Here is a 22,570-nt window from a genome sequence, read left to right on the forward strand (position 1 = left end):
AGCGGCGTCAACATCCCAAGAGCAAATGCGGAATGCAGGAGAGTCCTCTAGTCTTGGGTGATAAACACCAGGGAGGTTGATGGGCCCCACTCAGGGTATCGGAGAATCAGCGGCGTCAACATCCCAAGAGCAAATGCGGAATGCAGGAGAGTCCTCTAGTCTGGGGTGATAAACACCAGGGAGGTTGATGGGCCCCACTCAGGGTATCGGAGAATCAGCGGCGTCAACATCTCGTACCATTCCTCTTGTCAAGAGACGAGAGTCGATGCAAAAAGTAAAACCCGAATAGGTGACAGAAATAGACAAAGCGTATAGTCGATGAAGTCATCTATATCCCCCACCATTTTAACATGTTATGTCCCCAAACAACGTAACTGACCCAACATTTCTCTTTGCCCATGTCAAAATAGCTGCAATGGAAATTCTAAAATAAACATTTCTAAAACTCCTTAATATCAAATGGCACCAGTTCTGTTCAGTATGTGCTTTATATATAGACATGCAATGTTTGGCAAGGAAATATTTCTGGAAATAATGCCCAGTAAAACAAATTTCTAAAATTCATAAGTAGCAAAAGGCAACAATTCAGCATGTGTCTGACAGATGTGGAAAATTTCATCCAGAATCGAACCCTACCCTTATTGTTTTCTAAGTCCAACTTGTTGCCATGGATACGTAAAAAAATACAAATTTCTAAAAGTGCTAAATATAAAAAGGCACCAGTTCACTATGTGTCTGGTAAACATGCAAAATTTTGTTAGAAAGAATTGAATGGGTTTTGAGTTATGCTCCGGAAACAAACTCTACCCTATAGAACCTAAGTCCAACTTGTTGCCAGGGAAACATAAAAAATAAAAATTTCTAGAATTCCTAAATAGCAAAAGGCACCAGTTCAGTATGTGCCTGGTAGACATGCAAAGTTTAGTAGAGAAATATTTAACGGTTTCTGAGCGATGCTCCAGAAACGATTTCAGGATGCACACACAAACGCACGCAGGCACGCACACACACATACACAAACGCACAGACGGACAGACAACAGAACCCATTTCTATATCCCATGCCCACTTCATTAGGCGGGGGATAATGAGGCGGGTAGCCAAAAAGTAGAACTGATCCAAGAGCGAATGTGGAACGCAGTTGAGCCCTCTAGTCGGGGGTGATTAACACCAGATAGGTCAAGGGGCCCCGTTCAGGATATCGGAGAATCACTGGCGTCGGGGAATGGTGACCTGTTGGTCTACAACCATGGAACCAAAACTGTGAACACCGGCGACATCTTCCAAGGCTACATCACGGAGGTAGTGGCTGGCGAAGACGGTTTCAGATCGCCAAGAACAGCCTTCTTTGATTGACTGGATGGAACAGTTACTGTGAACAGCCATGGTAAATGCAATCACCCTGATCTTGTGTTGATAGCGGGTTGATAGCCTTGGGGGAGGGTCCATTCTGGCAGCTTTATAAGCTTGAAGAATGAAATGGTATTCTAGCTGACATCCGACTGCGACGAAGGGGAGACCGGCAGGAAAAGGAGTTTCCTAGACTTGCGGTAGATCGTCTTTAGATCGTTGTATGAAACCTTCAGTGCCCTTACTGGGCATAATAAAGCTCCTCCTCCTCCTCAGCACCCACAATGGACGGGGGGAAGGGAGGAGGTAGTGAATGATCTATCAGGCTCAGGCTGTCCTGGGCATGGATTCTTTACGATGAAGTCATAGCACAGCCCAAGATGAACGGCGCCCTGAGTAAGGCATTCGAACCGGAGACGTCGCGAAGCAGTTACCAAAGCTAGTAGAAACACCGTCTTCTTCCTTAGGTCGTACAAGGGAGCCGTCTTAAGAGTGTTAAAGACCACTATCAGATCCCACATGGGCGGTCTGAACTTGGCTTTCTGGTCTTTATGATTGAACGAGCGCAGCTGGGCCTCGAGTTCAGGAATTTTCGTCATTCTCCAATCGTCCGGGATGGCAAGAACTGAGTTAATGGCAATCAGGTATGTGGAGATGGTAGAACCTTTCAACCAACGTGTGCTGCGCAAGTACAGGAGGAACTCAGCAAGGAACTGTGGTGACACTGTCATTGGATCCTGGTGTTTGTCTGAGCAGAACGCCTGAAACGCTCACCATTTATCATCATACAGTCCCCGTCTAACCGAATAGCCCTTGGCTCATAGGGCTTTCTGCAGATGTGCCAGGCGTGCAGGCGAAACCGTGCAGGTTTTTGGGTGTGGCAACCAACTGTGTGGGGGGAGCAGAAGGTTGGACCATGCCGGAAGTTTCAAGGGGTTGTCTCTGTGGATGTTTCATAGGTCTACAAACCAACTTCTGGCCGGCCACCAAGGCACAACCAAAATCAGTGTCAGGTGCCGAGTGGCCGCAATCTATGAAGAACCGTTGGAGGGAGAACCAGAGGCGGAGAAGCGTACGCGCGTAATCCTTCCAAGGGAACATTGAAGGCGTCGACTGCCACAGTGCCCGGTTCTGGCACCGGTGAAATATAATTAGACAGCTGGCAGTTCTGAGATGTGGCGACCAGATCAATATTTGGGGCGTCAATCGTTTGAAGAGTCTGGCGAAGACCTCTGGGTTGAGCTCTCAACCTGATGAGTGCTAAACGAGAAAGTACAGGTCAATGGGGAAGACCACCAAGTCGAAGAATCTCTACACACAGACAATCCTCAATGAACTGTGTGGTAGACATACAAGTGGTGTAAGAGTTTTGGGAAAAACTGCAGGAGCACCGGGAGTGCCGAGGAGCGTCGTGGAAGAGCTTCTTTGAGGAACGCTGGCGTTGGTGCCGGGGATGTCAACGAAGAAGACAGTGGATGTTGTCGTCCGAGAGCGGGGCCGGTGCAGAGCGATATGATACACCGTGATATGCGAGACCAGTCAACTATGATCCCGAGAAGTGAGTACCCAGTAGCCTATGACGAAGGGGTCAAACAGGCTTAATGAGCCTGAACAGTGAAGATCTGCCAGTTCTGATACAGACGCTGTCCACCAGAAGCTCTGTTTCGATGGAAACCTAGCACGTATCGACCAAGAGGCACGTAGAAGACTTTGAAGAGATGGCTTCCAATGAACATGTGAGCTCCTTCAGCCTCATCCAAGGAGTGAACCTGTAGGTCATCACTCCTAAAGCATGGCGCTCTAAACGACGGGGTGAAGGAGAATGTCACAAAACAAAACCTCGTCCAGACAGCCAGTGGGCAAGTTGAATCTTTGAATCGCAAGTTGATAGTCACGATCCTGATGACTGTGGGAGGGTGCTGCCTCTACTGGTTGGAACAACTTTTCTTCAGCAGCTGGATCTCAGTTCGTCTCTCTGTCAAAAGACAGCAGTAAATGCGATACGGAGTAATGCAGGAAACGTTAAACAATTAACAGTTATAACATACAGTACAGTAAGAAGACAGCTACAAGAGTTTCAGTGTAGCCATGATAAGGTTTAAATACTATCAACTGAAACATAATGAATTACAAGGAGCAGGAGGGGGAATAACAGCATATAACACTTACTCCCATGTATACTCTGGAAGGTAACTCGAAAGGGTGGAATGGGAATCACGCACACACGAATACGGTGTTAGAGTTGGGCGTCTCAACGTGCGTGATTCCCGTGCACTCTTATGAGTTGAGTTGATTGGTTCAATTGTGTCATATGGCCCTGTGACCCAGGGGTAGCATTATGCAGATGGCTGTTACAATGAATGCTCGTTCCACCCGTGACGAACAGGTCTGGTTGTTGATGAAATATAGTGATAGCTAAATAGACAGATTTTTTATTCATGCACCGATTGTCTTTAAATGTAATATCCAGTTATGTATGACTGTTTCATAATGTCATACCAACTTTGACTGGAGTAGGTCCGATAGTTTTTCAGATATTGTAGTAAACGTCGGTATCTTAAATTACCTTAAATGCTCCATGTCAACAGGCTGAGTCAGAATTAGTCATATTTGGTTTCTTCAAAGCGATCAATCATAGATTATAATCATTTGTTACCATAATTCATTCAGTAATTCAAAGCACATATTTTTAGAATAATTTTGAAAATTCAATATTGAAAATACTAAATCGTAGATTGGTTGGATATCGATGATGAATGTGTTTATGTATAGTCATTTTACACATCATATTGATGTTAAAGATTTGAGACGCCAATTTGATATGAAATAGCATTCTCCACACTCCATTCTGGATGCCTACAAGGGAGAACTGCACTGGACCACGGTAGCTGCTCAATGATTGCTACTAATTGTTTGGGGCAAGTTCGTACCTGCTGTGCTGCATTGAGGTCCTTGACATAGTTGACATTCAGGTCCCCCGTCAGGATCAGCCCCTTGATGTGGTCCGACTTATACTGGGGAGGTAAAAGTCACAATGTAAAACAATCCTCATTTTAGCAAGGATCTATACCTCACCAACTGCTCTACAGTTGTCTTCAGTACAACCCATGAGCAGATGAAGCATGTAAAATGTGTCCAAGTTGAAGGGACCTACGTCAATACTTGGAGTTAGCCAAGGTTCAACACAACTGAAAATGATGAAAATTGAAGGAATATGCAGGGACCAAGCTTTTACTTCAAAGCAATGGTAAGTTTGACACATCAAAGTTCAACACACCAGTGTTTGACTGTATAAGCACATGCAACTGGAGAGTTCGAACATTACTTATTCCCATGGAAGTAAAAAGAATAATGGTTTAACTTAAACAAGAGAACACATGACACCATCACTGTTTACATGAGACGATGTAGTACAACCTTGCTTAGAGAGCACCTGGTGGTTTTACCTTCAGTGAGATAGAGGTAACCTAGCTTAGCTTGGGTGAAGTATGTATGTATTACAGACGTTCTGTCAGGGCTAACTCTCACCTGTAGGAGAGTCCGGAGATAGAGGAGAGCATCACCTGGTCGGTTCATGTCATTCACCAGCATCAGGGCCATGTTAAACAGAGCGCTCGGGAAGTTCTCCCTAATCTGTCAACATAACAAAACATCATTGCCATGTTAAACAGAGCGCTTGGGAAGTTCTCCCTAATCTGTCAACATAACAAAACATCAGACCCATGTTAAACAGAGCGCTTGGGAAGTTCTCCCTAATCTGTCAACATAACAAAACATCAGGGCCATGTTAAACAGAGCGCTCGGGAAGTTCTCCCTAATCTGTCAACATAACAAAACATCAGGGACATGTTAAACAGCGCTTGGGAAGTTCTCCCTAATCTGTCAACATAACAAAACATCAGGGCCATGTTAAACAGAGCGCTTGGAAAGTTCTCCCTAATCTGTCAACATAACAAAACATCAGGGCCATGTTAAACAGAGCGCTCGGGAAGTTCTCCCTAATCTGTCAACATAACAAAACATCAGGGCCATGTTAAACAGAGCGCTTGGGAAGTTCTCCCTAATCTGTCAACATAACAAAACATCAGGGCCATGTTAAACAGAGCGCTCGGGAAGTTCTCCCTAATCTGTCAACATAACAAAACATCAGGGCCATGTTAAACAGAGCGCTTGGGAAGTTCTCCCTAATCTGTCAACATAACAAAACATCAGGGCCATGTTAAACAGAGCGCTCGGGAAGTTCTCCCTAATCTGTCAACATAACAAAACATCAAGGCCATGTTAAACAGAGCGCTCGGGAAGTTCTCTCTAATCTGTCAACATAACAAAACATCAGGGCCATGTTAAACAGAGCGCTTGGAAAGTTCTCCCTAATCTGTCAACATAACAAAACATCAGGGCCATGTTAAACAGAGCGCTCGGGAAGTTCTCCCTAATCTGTCAACATAACAAAACATCAGGGCCATGTTAAACAGAGTGCTTGGGAAGTTCTCCCTAATCTGTCAACATAACAAAACATCAGGGCCATGTTAAACAGAGCGCTCGGGAAGTTCTCCCTAATCTGTCAACATAACAAAACATCAGGGCCATGTTAAACAGAGCGCTCGGGAAGTTCTCCCTAATCAGTCAACATAACAAAACATCAGGGCCATGTTAAACAGAGTGCTTGGGAAGTTCTCCCTAATCTGTCAACATAACAAAACATCAGGGCCATGTTAAACAGAGCGCTTGGGAAGTTCTCTCTAATCTGTCAACATAACAAAACATCAGGGCCATGTTAAACAGAGCGCTTGGAAAGTTCTCCCTAATCTGTCAACATAACAAAACATCAGGGCCATGTTAAACAGAGTGCTTGGGAAGTTCTCCCTAATCTGTCAACATAACAAAACATCAGGGCCATGTTAAACAGAGCGCTTGGAAAGTTCTCCCTAATCTGTCAACATAACAAAACATCAGGGCCATGTTAAACAGAGCGCTTGGAAAGTTCTCCCTAATCTGTCAACATAACAAAACATCAGGGCCATGTTAAACAGAGTGCTTGGGAAGTTCTCCCTAATCTGTCAACATAACAAAACATCAGGGCCATGTTAAACAGAGTGCTTGGGAAGTTCTCCCTAATCAGTCAACATAACAAAACATCAGGGCCATGTTAAACAGAGTGCTTGGGAAGTTCTCTCTAATCTGTCAACATAACAAAACATCAGGGCCATGTTAAACAGAGCGCTTGGGAAGTTCTCCCTAATCTGTCAACATAACAAAACATCAGGGCCATGTTAAACAGAGTGCTTGGGAAGTTCTCTCTAATCTGTCAACATAACAAAACATCAGGGCCATGTTAAACAGAGTGCTTGGGAAGTTCTCTCTAATCTGTCAACATAACAAAACATCAGGGCCATGTTAAACAGAGCGCTTGGGAAGTTCTCCCTAATCTGTCAACATAACAAAACATCAGGGCCATGTTAAACAGAGCGCTTGGAAAGTTCTCCCTAATCTGTCAACATAACAAAACATCAGGGCCATGTTAAACAGAGCGCTTGGAAAGTTCTCCCTTATCTGTCAACATAACAAAACATCAGGGCCATGTTAAACAGAGTGCTTGGGAAGTTCTCCCTTATCTGTCAACATAACAAAACATCAGGGCCATGTTAAACAGAGTGCTTGGGAAGTTCTCCCTAATCTGTCAACATAACAAAACATCAGGGCCATGTTAAACAGAGCGCTTGGGAAGTTCTCCCTAATCTGTCAACATAACAAAACATCAGGGCCATGTTAAACAGAGCGCTCGGGAAGTTCTCCCTAATCTGTCAACATAACAAAACATCAGGGCCATGTTAAACAGAGTGCTTGGGAAGTTCTCCCTAATCTGTCAACATAACAAAACATCAGGGCCATGTTAAACAGAGTGCTTGGGAAGTTCTCCCTTATCTGTCAACATAACAAAACATCAGGGCCATGTTAAACAGAGCGCTCGGGAAGTTCTCCCTAATCAGTCAACATAACAAAACATCAGGGCCATGTTAAACAGAGCGCTCGGGAAGTTCTCCCTAATCAGTCAACATAACAAAACATCAGGGCCATGTTAAACAGAGTGCTTGGGAAGTTCTCCCTAATCTGTCAACATAACAAAACATCAGGGCCATGTTAAACAGAGCGCTTGGGAAGTTCTCCCTAATCTGTCAACATAACAAAACATCAGGGCCATGTTAAACAGAGCGCTTGGGAAGTTCTCCCTAATCTGTCAACATAACAAAACATCAGAGCCATGTTAAACAGAGTGCTTGGGAAGTTCTCCCTAATCTGTCAACATAACAAAACATCAGGGCCATGTTAAACAGAGCCCTTGGGAAGTTCTCCCTAATCTGTCAACATAACAAAACATCAGGGCCATGTTAAACAGAGCGCTTGGAAAGTTCTCCCTAATCTGTCAACATAACAAAACATCAGGGCCATGTTAAACAGAGTGCTTGGGAAGTTCTCCCTAATCTGTCAACATAACAAAACATCAGGGCCATGTTAAACAGAGCGCTTGGAAAGTTCTCCCTAATCAGTCAACATAACAAAACATCAGGGCCATGTTAAACAGAGCGCTTGGAAAGTTCTCCCTAATCAGTCAACATAACAAAACATCAGGGCCATGTTAAACAGAGCGCTCGGGAAGTTCTCCCTAATCTGTCAACATAACAAAACATCAGGGCCATGTTAAACAGAGCGCTTGGGAAGTTCTCCCTAATCTGTCAACATAACAAAACATCAGGGCCATGTTAAACAGAGCGCTTGGGAAGTTCTCCCTAATCTGTCAACATAACAAAACATCAGGGCCATGTTAAACAGAGCGCTCGGGAAGTTCTCCCTAATCTGTCAACATAACAAAACATCAGGGACATGTTAAACAGAGCGCTTGGGAAGTTCTCCCTAATCTGTCAACATAACAAAACATCAGGGCCATGTTAAACAGAGCGCTTGGAAAGTTCTCCCTAATCTGTCAACATAACAAAACATCAGGGCCATGTTAAACAGAGCGCTTGGAAAGTTCTCCCTAATCTGTCAACATAACAAAACATCAGGGCCATGTTAAACAGAGCGCTCGGGAAGTTCTCCCTAATCTGTCAACATAACAAAACATCAGGGCCATGTTAAACAGAGCGCTCAGGAAGTTCTCCCTAATCAGTCAACATAACAAAACATCAGGGCCATGTTAAACAGAGTGCTTGGGAAGTTCTCCCTAATCTGTCAACATAACAAAACATCAGGGCCATGTTAAACAGAGCGCTTGGGAAGTTCTCCCTAATCTGTCAACATAACAAAACATCAGGGCCATGTTAAACAGAGCGCTTGGAAAGTTCTCCCTAATCTGTCAACATAACAAAACATCAGGGCCATGTTAAACAGAGCGCTTGGGAAGTTCTCCCTAATCTGTCAACATAACAAAACATCAGGGCCATGTTAAACAGAGCGCTTGGGAAGTTCTCCCTAATCTGTCAACATAACAAAACATCAGGGCCATGTTAAACAGAGCGCTTGGAAAGTTCTCCCTAATCTGTCAACATAACAAAACATCAGGGCCATGTTAAACAGAGTGCTTGGGAAGTTCTCCCTAATCTGTCAACATAACAAAACATCAGGGCCATGTTAAACAGAGTGCTTGGGAAGTTCTCCCTAATCAGTCAACATAACAAAACATCAGGGCCATGTTAAACAGAGTGCTTGGGAAGTTCTCTCTAATCTGTCAACATAACAAAACATCAGGGCCATGTTAAACAGAGCGCTTGGGAAGTTCTCCCTAATCTGTCAACATAACAAAACATCAGGGCCATGTTAAACAGAGTGCTTGGGAAGTTCTCCCTAATCTGTCAACATAACAAAACATCAGGGCCATGTTAAACAGAGTGCTTGGGACGTTCTCCCTAATCTGTCAACATAACAAAACATACCATTAGGTCCATTGTCAGATAACATTAGGTCCATTGTCACATACCATGAACTCCATTGTCACATAACATTAGGTCCATTGTCACATATCATTAGGTCCATTGTCACATAACATCAGGTCTAGTGTCACACAATATCAGGTCCTCTGTCACACACTACAAAGTCCACTGTCACACAATATCAGGGTCCCGGTCACACAATATCAGGTCCTTTGGCACACAATACCAGGTCCTCTGTCACACAATATCAGGTCCTCTGTCACACAATATCAGGTCCTCTGTCACACAATATCAGGTCCTCTGTCACACAATACCAGGTCCACTGTCACACAATATCAGGTCCACTATTACACAATATCAGGTCCTCTGTCACACAATACCAGGTCCTCTGTCACACAATACCAGGTCCTCTGTCACACAATACCAGGTCCTCAGTCACACCATATCAGATCCTCTGTCACACAATACCAGGTCCTCTGTCACACAATCATAATTCCACTGTCACACAATCACAATTTAATTGTCACACAATCCCAATTCTTCTGTCGCACAATCACAATTCCACTGTCACGCAATCAAAATTCCACTGTCTTACAATCACAATTCTACTGTCACATAATCACAATTCTACTGTCATACAATCACAATTCCACTTTCACGAAATCACAATCCCACTGTCAATCTCAGACCTACTGTCAAACAATCTCTAAGCCACGTTCACATAACATCAGGTCCACTGTCAAATAATCCAGGTCCACTGTCAAATAATCCAGGTCCACTGTCAAATAATCTCAGGTCCACTGTCAAATAATCCAGGTCCACTGTCAAATAATCCAGGTCCACTGTCAAATAATCTCAGGTCCACTGTCAAATAATCCAGGTCCACTGTCAAATAATCCAGGTCCACTGTCAAATAATCTCAGGTCCACTGTCAAATAATCCAGGTCCACTGTCAAATAATCCAGGTCCACTGTCAAATAATCTCAGGTCCACTGTCAAATAATCTCAGGTCCACTGTTCATAATCTCAGGGTCAGTGTGATGTTAACTCAAACCTTCAAATGAAGATAAAGATAAACATGTAAGAGACATTTCCTTCATAATCCCCTATTAGTTGATGACTTGTTACAAATTGGACATAGGCCCTATCACTCCTTTGCTACGTCCCTTCCTAGGTCTGTAATGCTACAGTGTGTCCTACAGCTTGCTGCAAGGCTCACCTCCAGGGCTCGCTTGAAGTATTTCTCTGCCGCTATAAAGTCCTTGTCATCCATCGCCAGCATAGCTAGGTTAAAGTGTATCTTGGAGTCCTCTGGATCAGCGTCCAACAGCTTCTTCAACCTGCAGACACCAAGATCACATGGAGAGTTACCGTCCATATTGAAGAAAGGTGAGACTCTTGTTACCAAGTAGTACCAGCAGTGTTTCACCACAAACTCAAGGAGTTCTTTTAGAAAGAGAAATTGCTTCTTAAGGGGTCTGCGTCACCCCTGTCAATGAAGACCCTGGTCAGTATCACCCCTGTCAGTGAAGACCCCAGTCTGTGTCACCCCTGTCAGTGAAGACCTGGTCTGTGTCACCCCTGTCAGTGAAGACCTGGTCTGTGTCACTCCTGTCTGTGAAGACCTGGTCTGTGTCACCCCTGTCAGTGAAGACCTGGTCTGTCACCCCTGTCAGTGAAGACCTGGTCTGTGTCACCCCTGTCAGTGAAGACCTGGTCTGTGTCACCCCTGTCAGTGAAGACCCCAGGCTGTCACTCCTGTAAGTGAAGACTTGGTCTGTCACCCTTGTCAGTGAAGACCTGGTCTGTGTCACCCCTGTCAGTGAAGACCTGGTCTGTGTCACCCCTGTCAGTGAAGACCTGGTCTGTGTCACTCCTGTCAGTGAAGACTTGGTCTGTCACCGCTGTCAGTGAAGACCCCAGTCTGCGTCACCCCTGTCAGTGAAGACCCCAGTCTGTGTCACCCCTGTCAGTGAAGACCTGGTCTGTGTCACCCCTGTCAGTGAAGACCCCAGTCTGTCACTCCTGTAAGTGAAGACTTGGTCTGTCACCGCTGTTAGTGAAGACCCCAGTCTGTGTCACCCCTGTCAGTGAAGACCTGGTCTGTGTCACCCCTGTCAGTGAAGACCTGGTCTGTCACCCCTGTCAGTGAAGACTTGGTCTGTCACCCCTGTCAGTGAAGACCTGGTCTGTCACCCCTGTCAGTGAAGACCTGGTCTGTCACCCCTGTCAGTGAAGACCTGGTCAGTATCACCCCTCTCAGTGAAGACCCCAGTCTGTGTCACCCCTGTCAGTGAAGACCTGGTCTGTGTCACCCCTGTCAGCGAAGACCTGGTCTGTCACCCCTGTCAGTGAAGACTTGGTCTGTCACCCCTGTCAGTGAAGACCTGGTCTGTGTCACCCCTGTCAGTAAAGACGTGGTCTGTCACCCCTGTCAGTGAAGACCTGGTCTGTCACCCCTGTCAGTGAAGACCTGGTCAGTATCACCCCTCTCAGTGAAGACCCCAGTCTGTGTCACCCCTGTCAGTGAAGACCTGGTCTGTGTCACCCCTGTCAGTAAAGACTTGGTCTGTCACCCCCGTCAGTGAAGACCTGGTCTGTGTCACCCCTGTCAGTGAAGACCTGGTCTGTGTCACCCCTGTCAGTGAAGACCTGGTCTGTGTCACCCCTGTCAGTGAAGACCCCAGTGTGTCACTCCTGTAAGTGAAGACTTGGTCTGTCACCCCTGTCAGTGAAGACCTGGTCTGTGTCACCCCTGTCAGTGAAGACCTGGTCTGTGTCACCCCTGTCAGTGAAGACCTGGTCTGTGTCACTCCTGTCAGTGAAGACTTGGTCTGTCACCGCTGTCAGTGAAGACCCCAGTCTGCGTCACCCCTGTCAGTGAAGACCCCAGTCTGTGTCACCCCTGTCAGTGAAGACCTGGTCTGTCACTCCTGTAAGTGAAGACTTGGTCTGTCACCGCTGTTAGTGAAGACCCCAGTCTGTGTCACCCCTGTCAGTGAAGACCTGGTCTGTGTCACCCCTGTCAGTGAAGACCTGGTCTGTCACCCCTGTCAGTGAAGACTTGGTCTGTCACCCCTGTCAGTGAAGACCTGGTCTGTGTCACCCCTGTCAGTAAAGACCTGGTCTGTCACCCCTGTCAGTGAAGACCTGGTCTGTCACCCCTGTCAGTGAAGACCTGGTCAGTATCACCCCTCTCAGTGAAGACCCCAGTCTGTGTCACCCCTGTCAGTGAAGACCTGGTCTGTGTCACCCCTGTCAGCGAAGACCTGGTCTGTCACCCCTGTCAGTGAAGACTTGGTCTGTCACCCCTGTCAGTGAAGACCTGGTCTGTGTCATCCCTCTCAGTGAAGACCCCAGTCTGTGTCACCCCTGTCAGTGAAGACCTGGTCTGTGTCACCCCTGTCAGTAAAGACTTGGTCACCCCTGTCAGTGAAGACCTGGTCTGTCACCCCGGTCAGTGAAGACCTGGTCTGTGTCACCCCTGTCAGTGAAGACTTGGTCTGTCACCCCTGTCAGTGAAGACCTGGTCTGTGTCACCCCTGTCAGTGAAGACCTGGTCTGTGTCACCCCTGTTAGTGAAGACCTGGTCTGTGTCACTCCTGTCAGTGAAGACTTGGTCTGTCACTCCTGTAAGTGAAGACCTGGTCTGTCATTGCTGTCAGTGAAGACCTGGTCTGTCACCCCTGTCAGTGAAGACCTGGTCTGTGTCACCCCTGTCAGTGAAGACCTAGTCTGTGTCACCCCTGTCAGTGAAGACTTGGTCTGTCACCCCTGTCAGTGAAGACCTGGTCTGACACCCCTGTCAGTGAAAACCTGGTCAGTATCACCCCTGTCAGTTCAAAATAGCCCACACATATGTGCAGCACCAACTCCCACCTTCTGTAGGACTCGGGCCTATCCCTGGCATTTCCCCCTTCCTGCAGCAATATTGCCGAGTTGAACAACGTTTGCTGAAACAAAGCCAACATTGAGAACAGGTTCAACATTATGAACTTCTAACATTATAACCTCATAAAGGCTTAATATGTAAGAATTACTCACATGTCAAGAATAGAAACTTGAACAAATGACGAGTATAAAGGTCATTCCTTGAATACTGAATTTCTTTTATAAGAAACCTATAATTAGTACACGTATGTGAAAATCTACTTACGATGCACAACAAAATGTCGGCTCAATCACCGTTACCATAAATGCCTGTCTCGAACATATCTGATGATTCCTTTCAACTACTGACTCCAGTGAGAAATGTTCAACTGAATCAACTGAGTTATGAAATTAAGTATCTGATTTAGTGATTTATTTTAAATCACATGAAAAACACACAAATATAATGTTCTATTTTATCATGTTTATGCATGTCTTATTTTCTGTAAAAGAAAGTGATATGGCAACTGTGTGTTGGAAAAGTCTTGCTGACCGTGTGGTCTGGGTTGCGCACTAGGGCTGCCTCGAAGTATCTGCGGGCCTCCCCAATCTGCTTCAGCTCCAGACTGACCACACCCAGCTGTGGAGTAACACGTTCCATCATCATTGTGATAGAAAATAAACTTGTAAAAGTTGGCACACAGGCATCTTCCTAGGGCAATGGAGTGAACTGACTATAAAAGTCCTGTTTCCACCCTTGGTGAACTAAACTGGCATTTCGAAGTTATATTTTGGATGGACTAACAAATCTTGTAATAAAATTGACATCCGGGCGACTGCTGTACAGATTTTGGCCAATTGAAGGAATTGAAAAGCATGTGTGCTATCATCTGATTCAATAGATATTTTCCAAATCTTTTTCAATGTGCTACAATCCACATGCACTTGGTATCAGTGAGGCAGGGAAGGTAAACCTTATCTTTGCTTAACTTGATCAGATCACCGCGATTTTGTTTCGAGATAATGAAAGAGATTTGAGAGGTGGAATCTGATTGGTCAATAGGAGATCATAGAAGAAACATAACTCATAATGGCTACTAGAGGTAATGAATTCTCTGATGAAATCCTCCTTGGGGCACTTATTGCATTTTCCTTGCTCAAGAAAATCTACATGACATAGTTGTAACCATTTTCCTTAATAAAAAATGTTACCACACAAAAAACTTCGTTTTTGTATGATATACGACCACCCTTACGGGGCCTCACCCCCATCGGCGCCTCACGCCAGGGGGAGCAACTCTCACCCAAATCACATTCCATATGTCGAATGCTGACGGAATGTGGGGAGGTGGGTGGCCGTGCCCCAAGGAGGATTTCATCAGAGAATTCATAACCTCTACAGGTTTGTAAAATTCTCTTTCTGATTAAATCCTCCTTGGGGCACTTATTGCATCAAGACAGACTCCCAAAGATAATCTAGGAAGTGGCATCCGTCAGAAACAGGCGTAAATAAATACATCGTATTTGATTATTCAACAGAATAAAATATTGAGTTCAATAAATGGAACCAACCTTATCGTGAGGCACCACCGTCGAAAGGCGGGGGCTAGAGACAGGGCGTGGTCGACCATATATTATGATAAAGCCTGTTTTTGCGGCTTGTCATAAGTTGAGAACTCGAAACACCTCCCACCCACCCCACACTTTTTTTGAACAAGTGATATAGGGGCGTAGATCACGAGAGACCATAACCAGCGCTGAGCTAGGCCAGAGGGTACCCGAGGATCGAAGGAGCGCGTGCGCAAAATACGAGTATTATCGAGTAGTAAGGACTGATATTTATCGACCGCAGAAGATAAATTCCGGACCATTACTGAGCAGTATAACCGGAGGACTGTCTAAAATCTCGAATGCTCAATCGGCTAGAGATTAGAACTTTGCCCCGTTCGGAGAACTGACTGACCAAACCGAGTACGCTCGCTTGAGTGTTTGTCGAGTTGGTAAGGTTTGATGAATCGTGCTCGGCTGGCTCCAAATAGCCGCAGAGCAGATCTGCTCAATGTGCAGAGCCGCGGCATACGCTTTTGACGCAGCCACTGCTCTAACCTAATGAGCCTTCAACCTGGTAGGGGGGTCCCTGCCTGTAAGCGTATACGCTGTACAAATGGTTGAACTATCCACCTCGAGATAGATTGTTTACTCGCAGGTGAGCCAACCTTCCTACCGCCGTAACAGCAAAATAGTTGGTTATCCTTACGGACACCAATATTTCTGCTGATATAGGCCTTGAGAGTCGTGCGGACATCCAAGACATGAGCATGTCTTGCAGTGGTCCCCGACGAGGAAGGCTGTGAAAGAGCAGGTAGCTCAATAGGAGCCGTTCACGTGGAAGCGTGTGCGACACTTTGACGGTAAGAGTCCGGTAGTCGAAAACTGACTCTGTCCCGGTGATATTTATCGACCGCATGGAAGACAGTTATTTCGGGATCGGCTGACATAACACAAATGTCGCTTACCCGTCTGCCGGACGTTACCACCACAAGGAACGCCGTCTCCCAGCTCAACAGCTGAAGAGAGAGAGACGACAGATCCCGAAAGGAAGGACCGGACAGCCAATCGAGAATGATTGACAAGTCCCAAGGGGGACTGATCCGCCGGACTGGCGGTCAGATCCTGTCCACACCTGCTAAAAAGCGCTGCACTAATGGGTGTGCACCCAGAAGTGCCCCGTCGACAGTGACGTGAAAAGCTGCGATAGCTGTAGAGTACCCCCGGACTGTTGATGCGGCCAGGCCGTCATCTAGTCGCGACTGGAGAAACTCAAGCACAGATATGAGATCTGCAGAAAAAAGGATCTGCAATCCCTCTATCGACACACCAGGGCGCATAGCAGGCCTATCTATCGTACTGAACGTTTGTCGAATCCCCCCGCGAAGCCAGTATTGTGTCTGCAACTCGTGCAGGAATACCGCTCTTCTGGAGGCGATTCCTGACAGTGGCCAAGCCACCCACTGAATCCTGGGATTCGGGTGGAGGGCCCCGTTCTGGGATAGGAGGTGCGGTCATAAAGGTAATATAACAGGAGGCTGAGCCAGAAACCTGAGTATTACTTGAAACCCACTCTGCGCCGACTAAAGAGGTGCCAGGAGCACAATTAGTCGCGCAGGCTGAGTGCTTAGCTGAGACAGGACCTTGGAAATCAGAGGTACTGGGGGGAATGTCCACAGAATTCTGTCCGTCCAATCTAGCTGGAAGGCGTCCGGAGCCACCGACCCCGGGTCGTGGACTCGGGAGCAGAACGTTGGTGTCTGGTGATTCATCCCAGACGCAAACAGATCCACCTGTAACGGCCTGTATAACATGGAGAAAATCCCGAATATCCCCGGGTCGAGCCTCCACTCGTGAGGAGCGAGGATCCGGCGAGACAGAGCGTCCGTACGGACGTTGTCCACCCCCGGGAGATAAACAGGTAGCACCCTGATATCGTGAGAGTCGCACTATAGTAGGAACTGTCTTTCGTCGAAGCGACGGAGACGCCGTTCCCCGCTGCTTCCGGATGTAAGTCAACGCCGTTTGGTTGTCCATCTCTAGACGAACCACTTGGCCACGAAGCAGACCCGGGAAGCGTTGGAACACCCACCTGACCGCTCTCAGTTCTAGCACATTGATATGCAGTTTGATCTCCTGCTGGGACCATAGTCCCGAGGCAGTGTGATCATTCAGAACGCCTCCCCAGCCGAAGAGTGTCTGTTTGAACTGTGAGAGACGGAACGGGAGTGTCGAGGGGGAGCCCCCGGGACAGATTCCCGACCTCGTTCCACCACTGGAGGTGTGTAATGAGCCACTACGGAGTCTCGAGCACAGTCTCGAGATCTTCCGAGTTCGCCCAAAGTCGACAGAGTGCTTGTTGAATGGGACTCATTCTCAAGCGCCCCGCCAGACCAAATCCACTGTCGCCGCCATGTTGTCCAGTAACTGGAGCTATGTACGAGCAGTGTGACTTGCGCTTAAGGGACTTGATATCTTGTGACAGAGATACACGTCCTCTCACCGTGTTGAAATTAGCTGCTAGGAAGACTAGATTCTGAGTGGGGCTCAGATCTGACTTCTTGAGATTGACCTTCCACCCTAGAGTGATCAGAATATCTATCACTTGTTGTGTAGCTATCTGACTCAGGGATTGCAATCGAGCTCTTAGTAACCAGTCGTCGAGGTACGGATGGCAGAACCGACCTTTTGACCTGGCCACTTGGGCGGGAATCAACATCAGCTTGGTGAACACCCTCGGGGCCGTAGAGATCCCGAATGGTAGAACCCTGAACTGATAACACCTCCCGTCGAAAGAAAACCTCAGGTATTTCTTGAACTCGGGGTGTATTGGTATGTGGAGATTGGCTAACGTCAATAGACTTAAATACGCCTTTCTCCTGTCTCGACAGGTGAGATCAATGTTTGGTAACTAGGAAACAAGTCGAGTAGAAGCCCTAGCTTTCCTGTCCCTCGGGACCCGGTTCGATCGCAGCTTTCATAAGAAGTGCGTCGACCTCGGCACGGAGGAATTCCGCCTTCTCTCGGGTAGCAGGCACCGGAGTGTGCTTTCTCCCGGAGAAGGGGAGGGGCGGATGATGTTTCCACCGAGGCAAATGGCCATCCCTTAAAATGGACGGGGTCCGGGGATTGTGATGTAACTGTCTCCGATTCCTTCAGGAATAGAGCCAGTCGGCCGCCTATGGGGACATCCGGCTGTCGGCAGTGGACCCCAGCTGTCGGCAGTTCGATAACTTGCGACTGTGGGTTCACCCGGGGCTCTTCAGGCGCTAATGGGAACCCATCGTTCCCAGCCCCGCGAAAAAGCTGTTGGCCTCGACCAGCCGCCTTGCCCCGGCCCGTGCCTCTCTTGCTCCTCCCGGCGCCCTTATACCTGAAGGAAGCGGCGGCTTACAAGCAGGTCTGGACGTCTGACCCGTGCGTTAGCGTAGGAGGGCACAATTGGAGAGGCCCGCTTACGCGGTTTTAACGCTTGGTACCTCCAACAAGGCCTTATGAGTCTTTGATGGAAGTATACAATTGAGCGGCCTCTCGGACCATCTGCTGAGCCCCAGGGAAGAGGGTGGCACCCTCTTATACGGCAAAGCAAGTAGGTCTTGGCGTGTGTAAGTCGAGTATTTAGATACCGACATCCACCGCCTGCGCATGCCCATAACAGCGCACATCATCTGCGATGCACAGCTACGAATAGCGTCCCGTTAGTTGCGCGGCCGACTCCGAAGAGTCGGCCGGCCCCTCTCCCGCTAACTCCCTCCCTGGACAATCCTGTCCCGCACGTGCCTCTGCACCCGGCCCGAGGGAACCCACCTGGCACCGGGCTAGGTATCCACTAGTGGAAGCCTCGGCCTCGGAAGAGGCGTCTGGCTCCACTGGGGAAAATTGTGCGTCGGTAGTGCAAGGGCCGGCGCCTGCCACCACTACGCTGGGGAGCGACCTCGAGCCAGAGCCGAAGCTCGGTCTCGGATCGTCCCCGAGACAAAGGGAACCAACCTGGCTCCGGGGTAGGTATCCACTAGTGGAAGCCTCGGCCTCGGAAGAGGCATCTGGCTCCGCTAGGGAAAATTGTGCGTCGGTTGTGCACGGGCCGGCGTCCGCCACCACTACGCTGGGAAGCGACCTCGAGCCGGAGCCGAAGCTCGGTCTCGGATCGTCCCCGAGACCAAGGGAACCCCCCTGGCTCCGGGCTACGAATCCACTAGTGAAAGCCTCGGCCTCGGAAGAGGCGTCTGGCTCCGCTAGGGAAAATTGTGCGTCGGTAGTGCACGGGCCGGCGCCCGCCACCCCTCTGCTGGGGAGCGACCTCGAGCCGGAGCCGAAGCCCGGTCTCGGATCGTCCCCGAGACCAAGTGGCCTGCCTCGGCCGACGCCGGGCATAACACTGATCTCGAAGCCGCGTCCGGCGCCGACAACGGGGAAGGCTCAGCCCGTAGCTCCTGCCGGAGCCGAGACTTCATCTCCTCCATCATCAACGCCATCGGCGACTTAAGTAACGCAGAACAGTCTGCCAAAGACAGTGCAGGAGAGGGTGCAGTGCTTACTACGGGGACCCTCGAGCCTTCTCCCCCGGCCCCCGGAGAGGGAGCGGGGGAGACAATCTCGGCAGCTTTTTTACCCTTTTTAGATGGGGAGGGGGGGATGTCTTAGTAGATCTGATATCTACCCCCGCCTTTAATAGACCTCTTTAAAGTGGAACAAGTCAACTTGTCTCTTTTGGGGGGTAAAGGCAATGTCCTCCGCTAGACATATTAGGCAGCGTTCGTGCCTGTCTTAGAACAACCCGTACACAGTTTGAAGGTCTTTGTAAACAAGACCGTAATTTCTGAGGTGGGCGGGAAGGGTATTAACGTCAACACGTCTGTCTCTTACAGATGTCATAAGGAAAGTGATTTGGGTGAGAGTTGCTCCCCCTGGCGTGAGGCGCTGTTGGGGGTGAGGCCCCGTAAGGGTGGTCGTATATCATACAAAAACGAAGTTTTTTGTGTGGTAACATTTTTTATTAAGGAAAATGGTTACAACTATGTCATGTAGATTTTCTTGAGCAAGGAAAATGCAATAAGTGCCCCAAGGAGGATTTAATCAGAAAGAGAATAAGATAGTGGAAGAAGTTCTACTGTCAGTTATATGTCACTATCGTGGGAATGATTACTCACATTATAATAGATGTCAGCATTGTCGTCGTCCACCTTGAGGGCCTGCTGGTACACCTGCTTAGCCTCCTCTCTCCTACAACACATGACGCACATCAGACATATATGTCTACCTGAGAATACATCAGACATAGAGCTTCATGTCTACCTGAACACATATCAGACATAGAGTTCCATGTCTACCAGAACACACATCAGACAAAGAGCTCCATGTCCACCAGAACACACATCAGACAAAGAGCTCCATGTCCACCAGAACACACATCAGACAAAGAGCTCCATGTCCACCAGAACACACATCTGACAAAGAGCTCCATGTCTACCAGAACACACATCAGACAAAGAGCTCCATGTCTACCAGAACACACATCAGACAAAGAGCTCCATGTCCACCAGAACACACATCACACATCAGACAAAGAGCTCCATGTCTACCAGAACACTCATCAGACAAAGAGCTCCATGTCTATCAGAACACACATCAGACAAAGAGCTCCATGTCTACCAGAACACACAAGTAAGGTTACTTTTCTATCTCCATGACTCACTTGCCCAACTTGACCAGAACATCCCCTCGATTGATGTAGCCTTGGATGTAGTCAGACCTCATTGACACCGCTGTCCTCAGCAACTGCACACAGATACCAGCATCAGCAACAAAGGAAACACTCTAAGGAAGACTCTTAACAGCTTTAACAATACTAGGATATTCTCTCACTTGCCTTGAATGACAGCAACTGGGATATTTGAGACCTCAGCTAGCCAAGACTTACATCATCTACAATCTGGCCATGCCAGCGACCTGGATGTTTGTCTGGAACACCAGCTATGTAAGACTTACATCATCTGCCTCCTGCAGTCTGTCTGGGTTCTTGGAGACCAGGCTGGCCAGATTCAGGTAAACATTCAGGTGGTTGGGGGCAATCCGGGTCGTGTAGCTCTTACCTGCAGGGAATAGTCATCATCTGGAGTCATTGTGATAACTACTGACTCCCCACAACCCATTCTTTACTTGTCATCTGCCACTTTCCATTGCATAGCACCAAAGATGTTAGTCAAAAGTCTATTAAAAATGGAATGGTGTGTTAAAAGGTCAAATTATTTTTCAGACCAATTAAGAATGCTTGTGGCAACCGTTATGAGAATATGGCACAAAATCCTAAGACTGACATAACGGCATGGAGAGTGCATCAGGGGGACAGCAGCATACTTGTCATGTTTGTTTGTTTGTTGTTTTATGCCGCACTCAGCAATATTCCAGCTATATGATGGCGGTCTGTAAATAACCTAGGCAGCTCCCCAGGGAGTTGAGAATAATAACTGGAATACAAACGAATTCACTGGTCTGGGAACAAATAAAACTGCATTTGAGCAGATACTAGTACCTGGATACCTGCAGTATATAATAATAATAATAATAATAATAATAATAATAATAATAATACCAGGTATAACTGGGGGAAAGAGAGCCAGGGCACTCCTGTAAGCTTTCTCTGCTTCCTGGGTTCTGTTCAAGGTGCTCAGCGTTCGACCAACATTTATATGTGCACCAATGTCATCAGGCTGAACACTGCAAATATAAAAACAAAACTGCCAATACATATCACACTGTTACAAGACATCATAGAGCACCTGATGGAATACCCTAGCAACTAATGCAAGAGAACATTGGACAGGACACAGGTTCCACTTGCTCACCTGATGGCTGTCTGGAAGTACTACAGACCTTGACCTGTTCACCTGATTGCTGTCTAGAAGTACTCCAGGGCCTTGACCTGTTCACCTGATTGCTGTCTGAAAGTACTCCAGGCCTTGACCTGTTCACCTGATGGCTGTCTAGAAGTACTCCAGGGCCTTGACCTGTTCACCTGATTGCTGTCTGTAAGTACTCCAGGCCTTGAGTTGCTCACCTGACAGCTGTCTGAAAGTACTTCAGGCCTTGACCTGTTCACCTGATGGCTGTCTGGAAGTACTCCAGGCCTTGACCTGTTCACCTGATGGCTGTCTGGAAGTACTCCAGGGCCTTTACCTGTTCACCTGATGGCTGTCTGGAAGTACTCCAGGGCCTTTACCTGTTCACCTGATGGCTGTCTGGAAGTACTCCAGGCCTTGACCTGTTCACCTGATGGCTGTCTGGAAGTACTCCAGGGCCTTTACCTGTTCACCTGATGGCTGTCTGGAAGTACTCCAGGGCCTTGACCTGTTCACCTGATTGCTGTCTGAAAGTACTCCAGGCCTTGAGTTGCTCACCTGACAGCTGTCTGAAAGTACTTCAGGCCTTGACCTGTTCACCTGATGGCTGTCTGGAAGTACTCCAGGCCTTGACCTGTTCACCTGATGGCTGTCTGGAAGTACTCCAGGGCCTTTACCTGTTCACCTGATGGCTGTCTGGAAGTACTCCAGGCCTTGACCTGTTCACCTGATGGCTGTCTGGAAGTCTTTCAGACCTTGACCTGCTCACCTGATGGCTGTCTGAAAGTGCTCCAGGGCCCTGAGTAGCTCACCTGACAGCTGTCTCGAAGTATTCCAGGGCCTCGCTGTACTTTTCCACCTTCTCCAGGGCGTGGCCCACATTGTTGAACAGCTTGGCATTCTCCTGGTTGACTTTCAGTCCTGATTTGAACAGCGTGTACTCAGACGCCCTGACAACACACAGACAGTACTTATAGTCTTGGGACAGATCAGCAGCCCACAACTGATTACTTGCCCTTTAACATTTGTCATTGAA

The 22,570-nt window shown here is 47.6% G+C and overlaps 1 protein-coding gene across 7 annotated transcripts in view; it reads right to left on the bottom strand.

The window, feature by feature from the left end:
- The window catches only part of LOC139473732 (protein O-mannosyl-transferase TMTC3-like), a 47,893-nt gene that overhangs the window by 6,523 nt on the left and 18,800 nt on the right, over positions 1-22,570 (bottom strand). For all 7 annotated transcript variants that reach the window (XM_071256458.1, XM_071256460.1, XM_071256459.1 and 4 more), the window contains exons 11-20: positions 22,347-22,484; positions 21,288-21,412; positions 20,684-20,787; positions 20,391-20,473; positions 19,846-19,918; positions 13,701-13,787; positions 13,157-13,230; positions 10,497-10,617; positions 4,878-4,982; positions 4,280-4,363 (exon numbers count right to left, since the gene is read on the bottom strand). In XM_071256458.1, coding sequence (XP_071112559.1) covers positions 4,280-4,363; positions 4,878-4,982; positions 10,497-10,617; positions 13,157-13,230; positions 13,701-13,787; positions 19,846-19,918; positions 20,391-20,473; positions 20,684-20,787; positions 21,288-21,412; positions 22,347-22,484 — 994 coding nt within the window. The remainder of the gene's footprint in view (positions 1-4,279; positions 4,364-4,877; positions 4,983-10,496; positions 10,618-13,156; positions 13,231-13,700; positions 13,788-19,845; positions 19,919-20,390; positions 20,474-20,683; positions 20,788-21,287; positions 21,413-22,346; positions 22,485-22,570) is intronic.

The sequence above is a fragment of the Haliotis cracherodii genome, unplaced genomic scaffold (assembly GCF_022045235.1).
Source record: "Haliotis cracherodii isolate W230 unplaced genomic scaffold, xgHalCrac1.p SCAF_3, whole genome shotgun sequence".
In the NCBI taxonomy this organism is placed as follows: Eukaryota; Metazoa; Mollusca; class Gastropoda; order Lepetellida; family Haliotidae; genus Haliotis; species Haliotis cracherodii.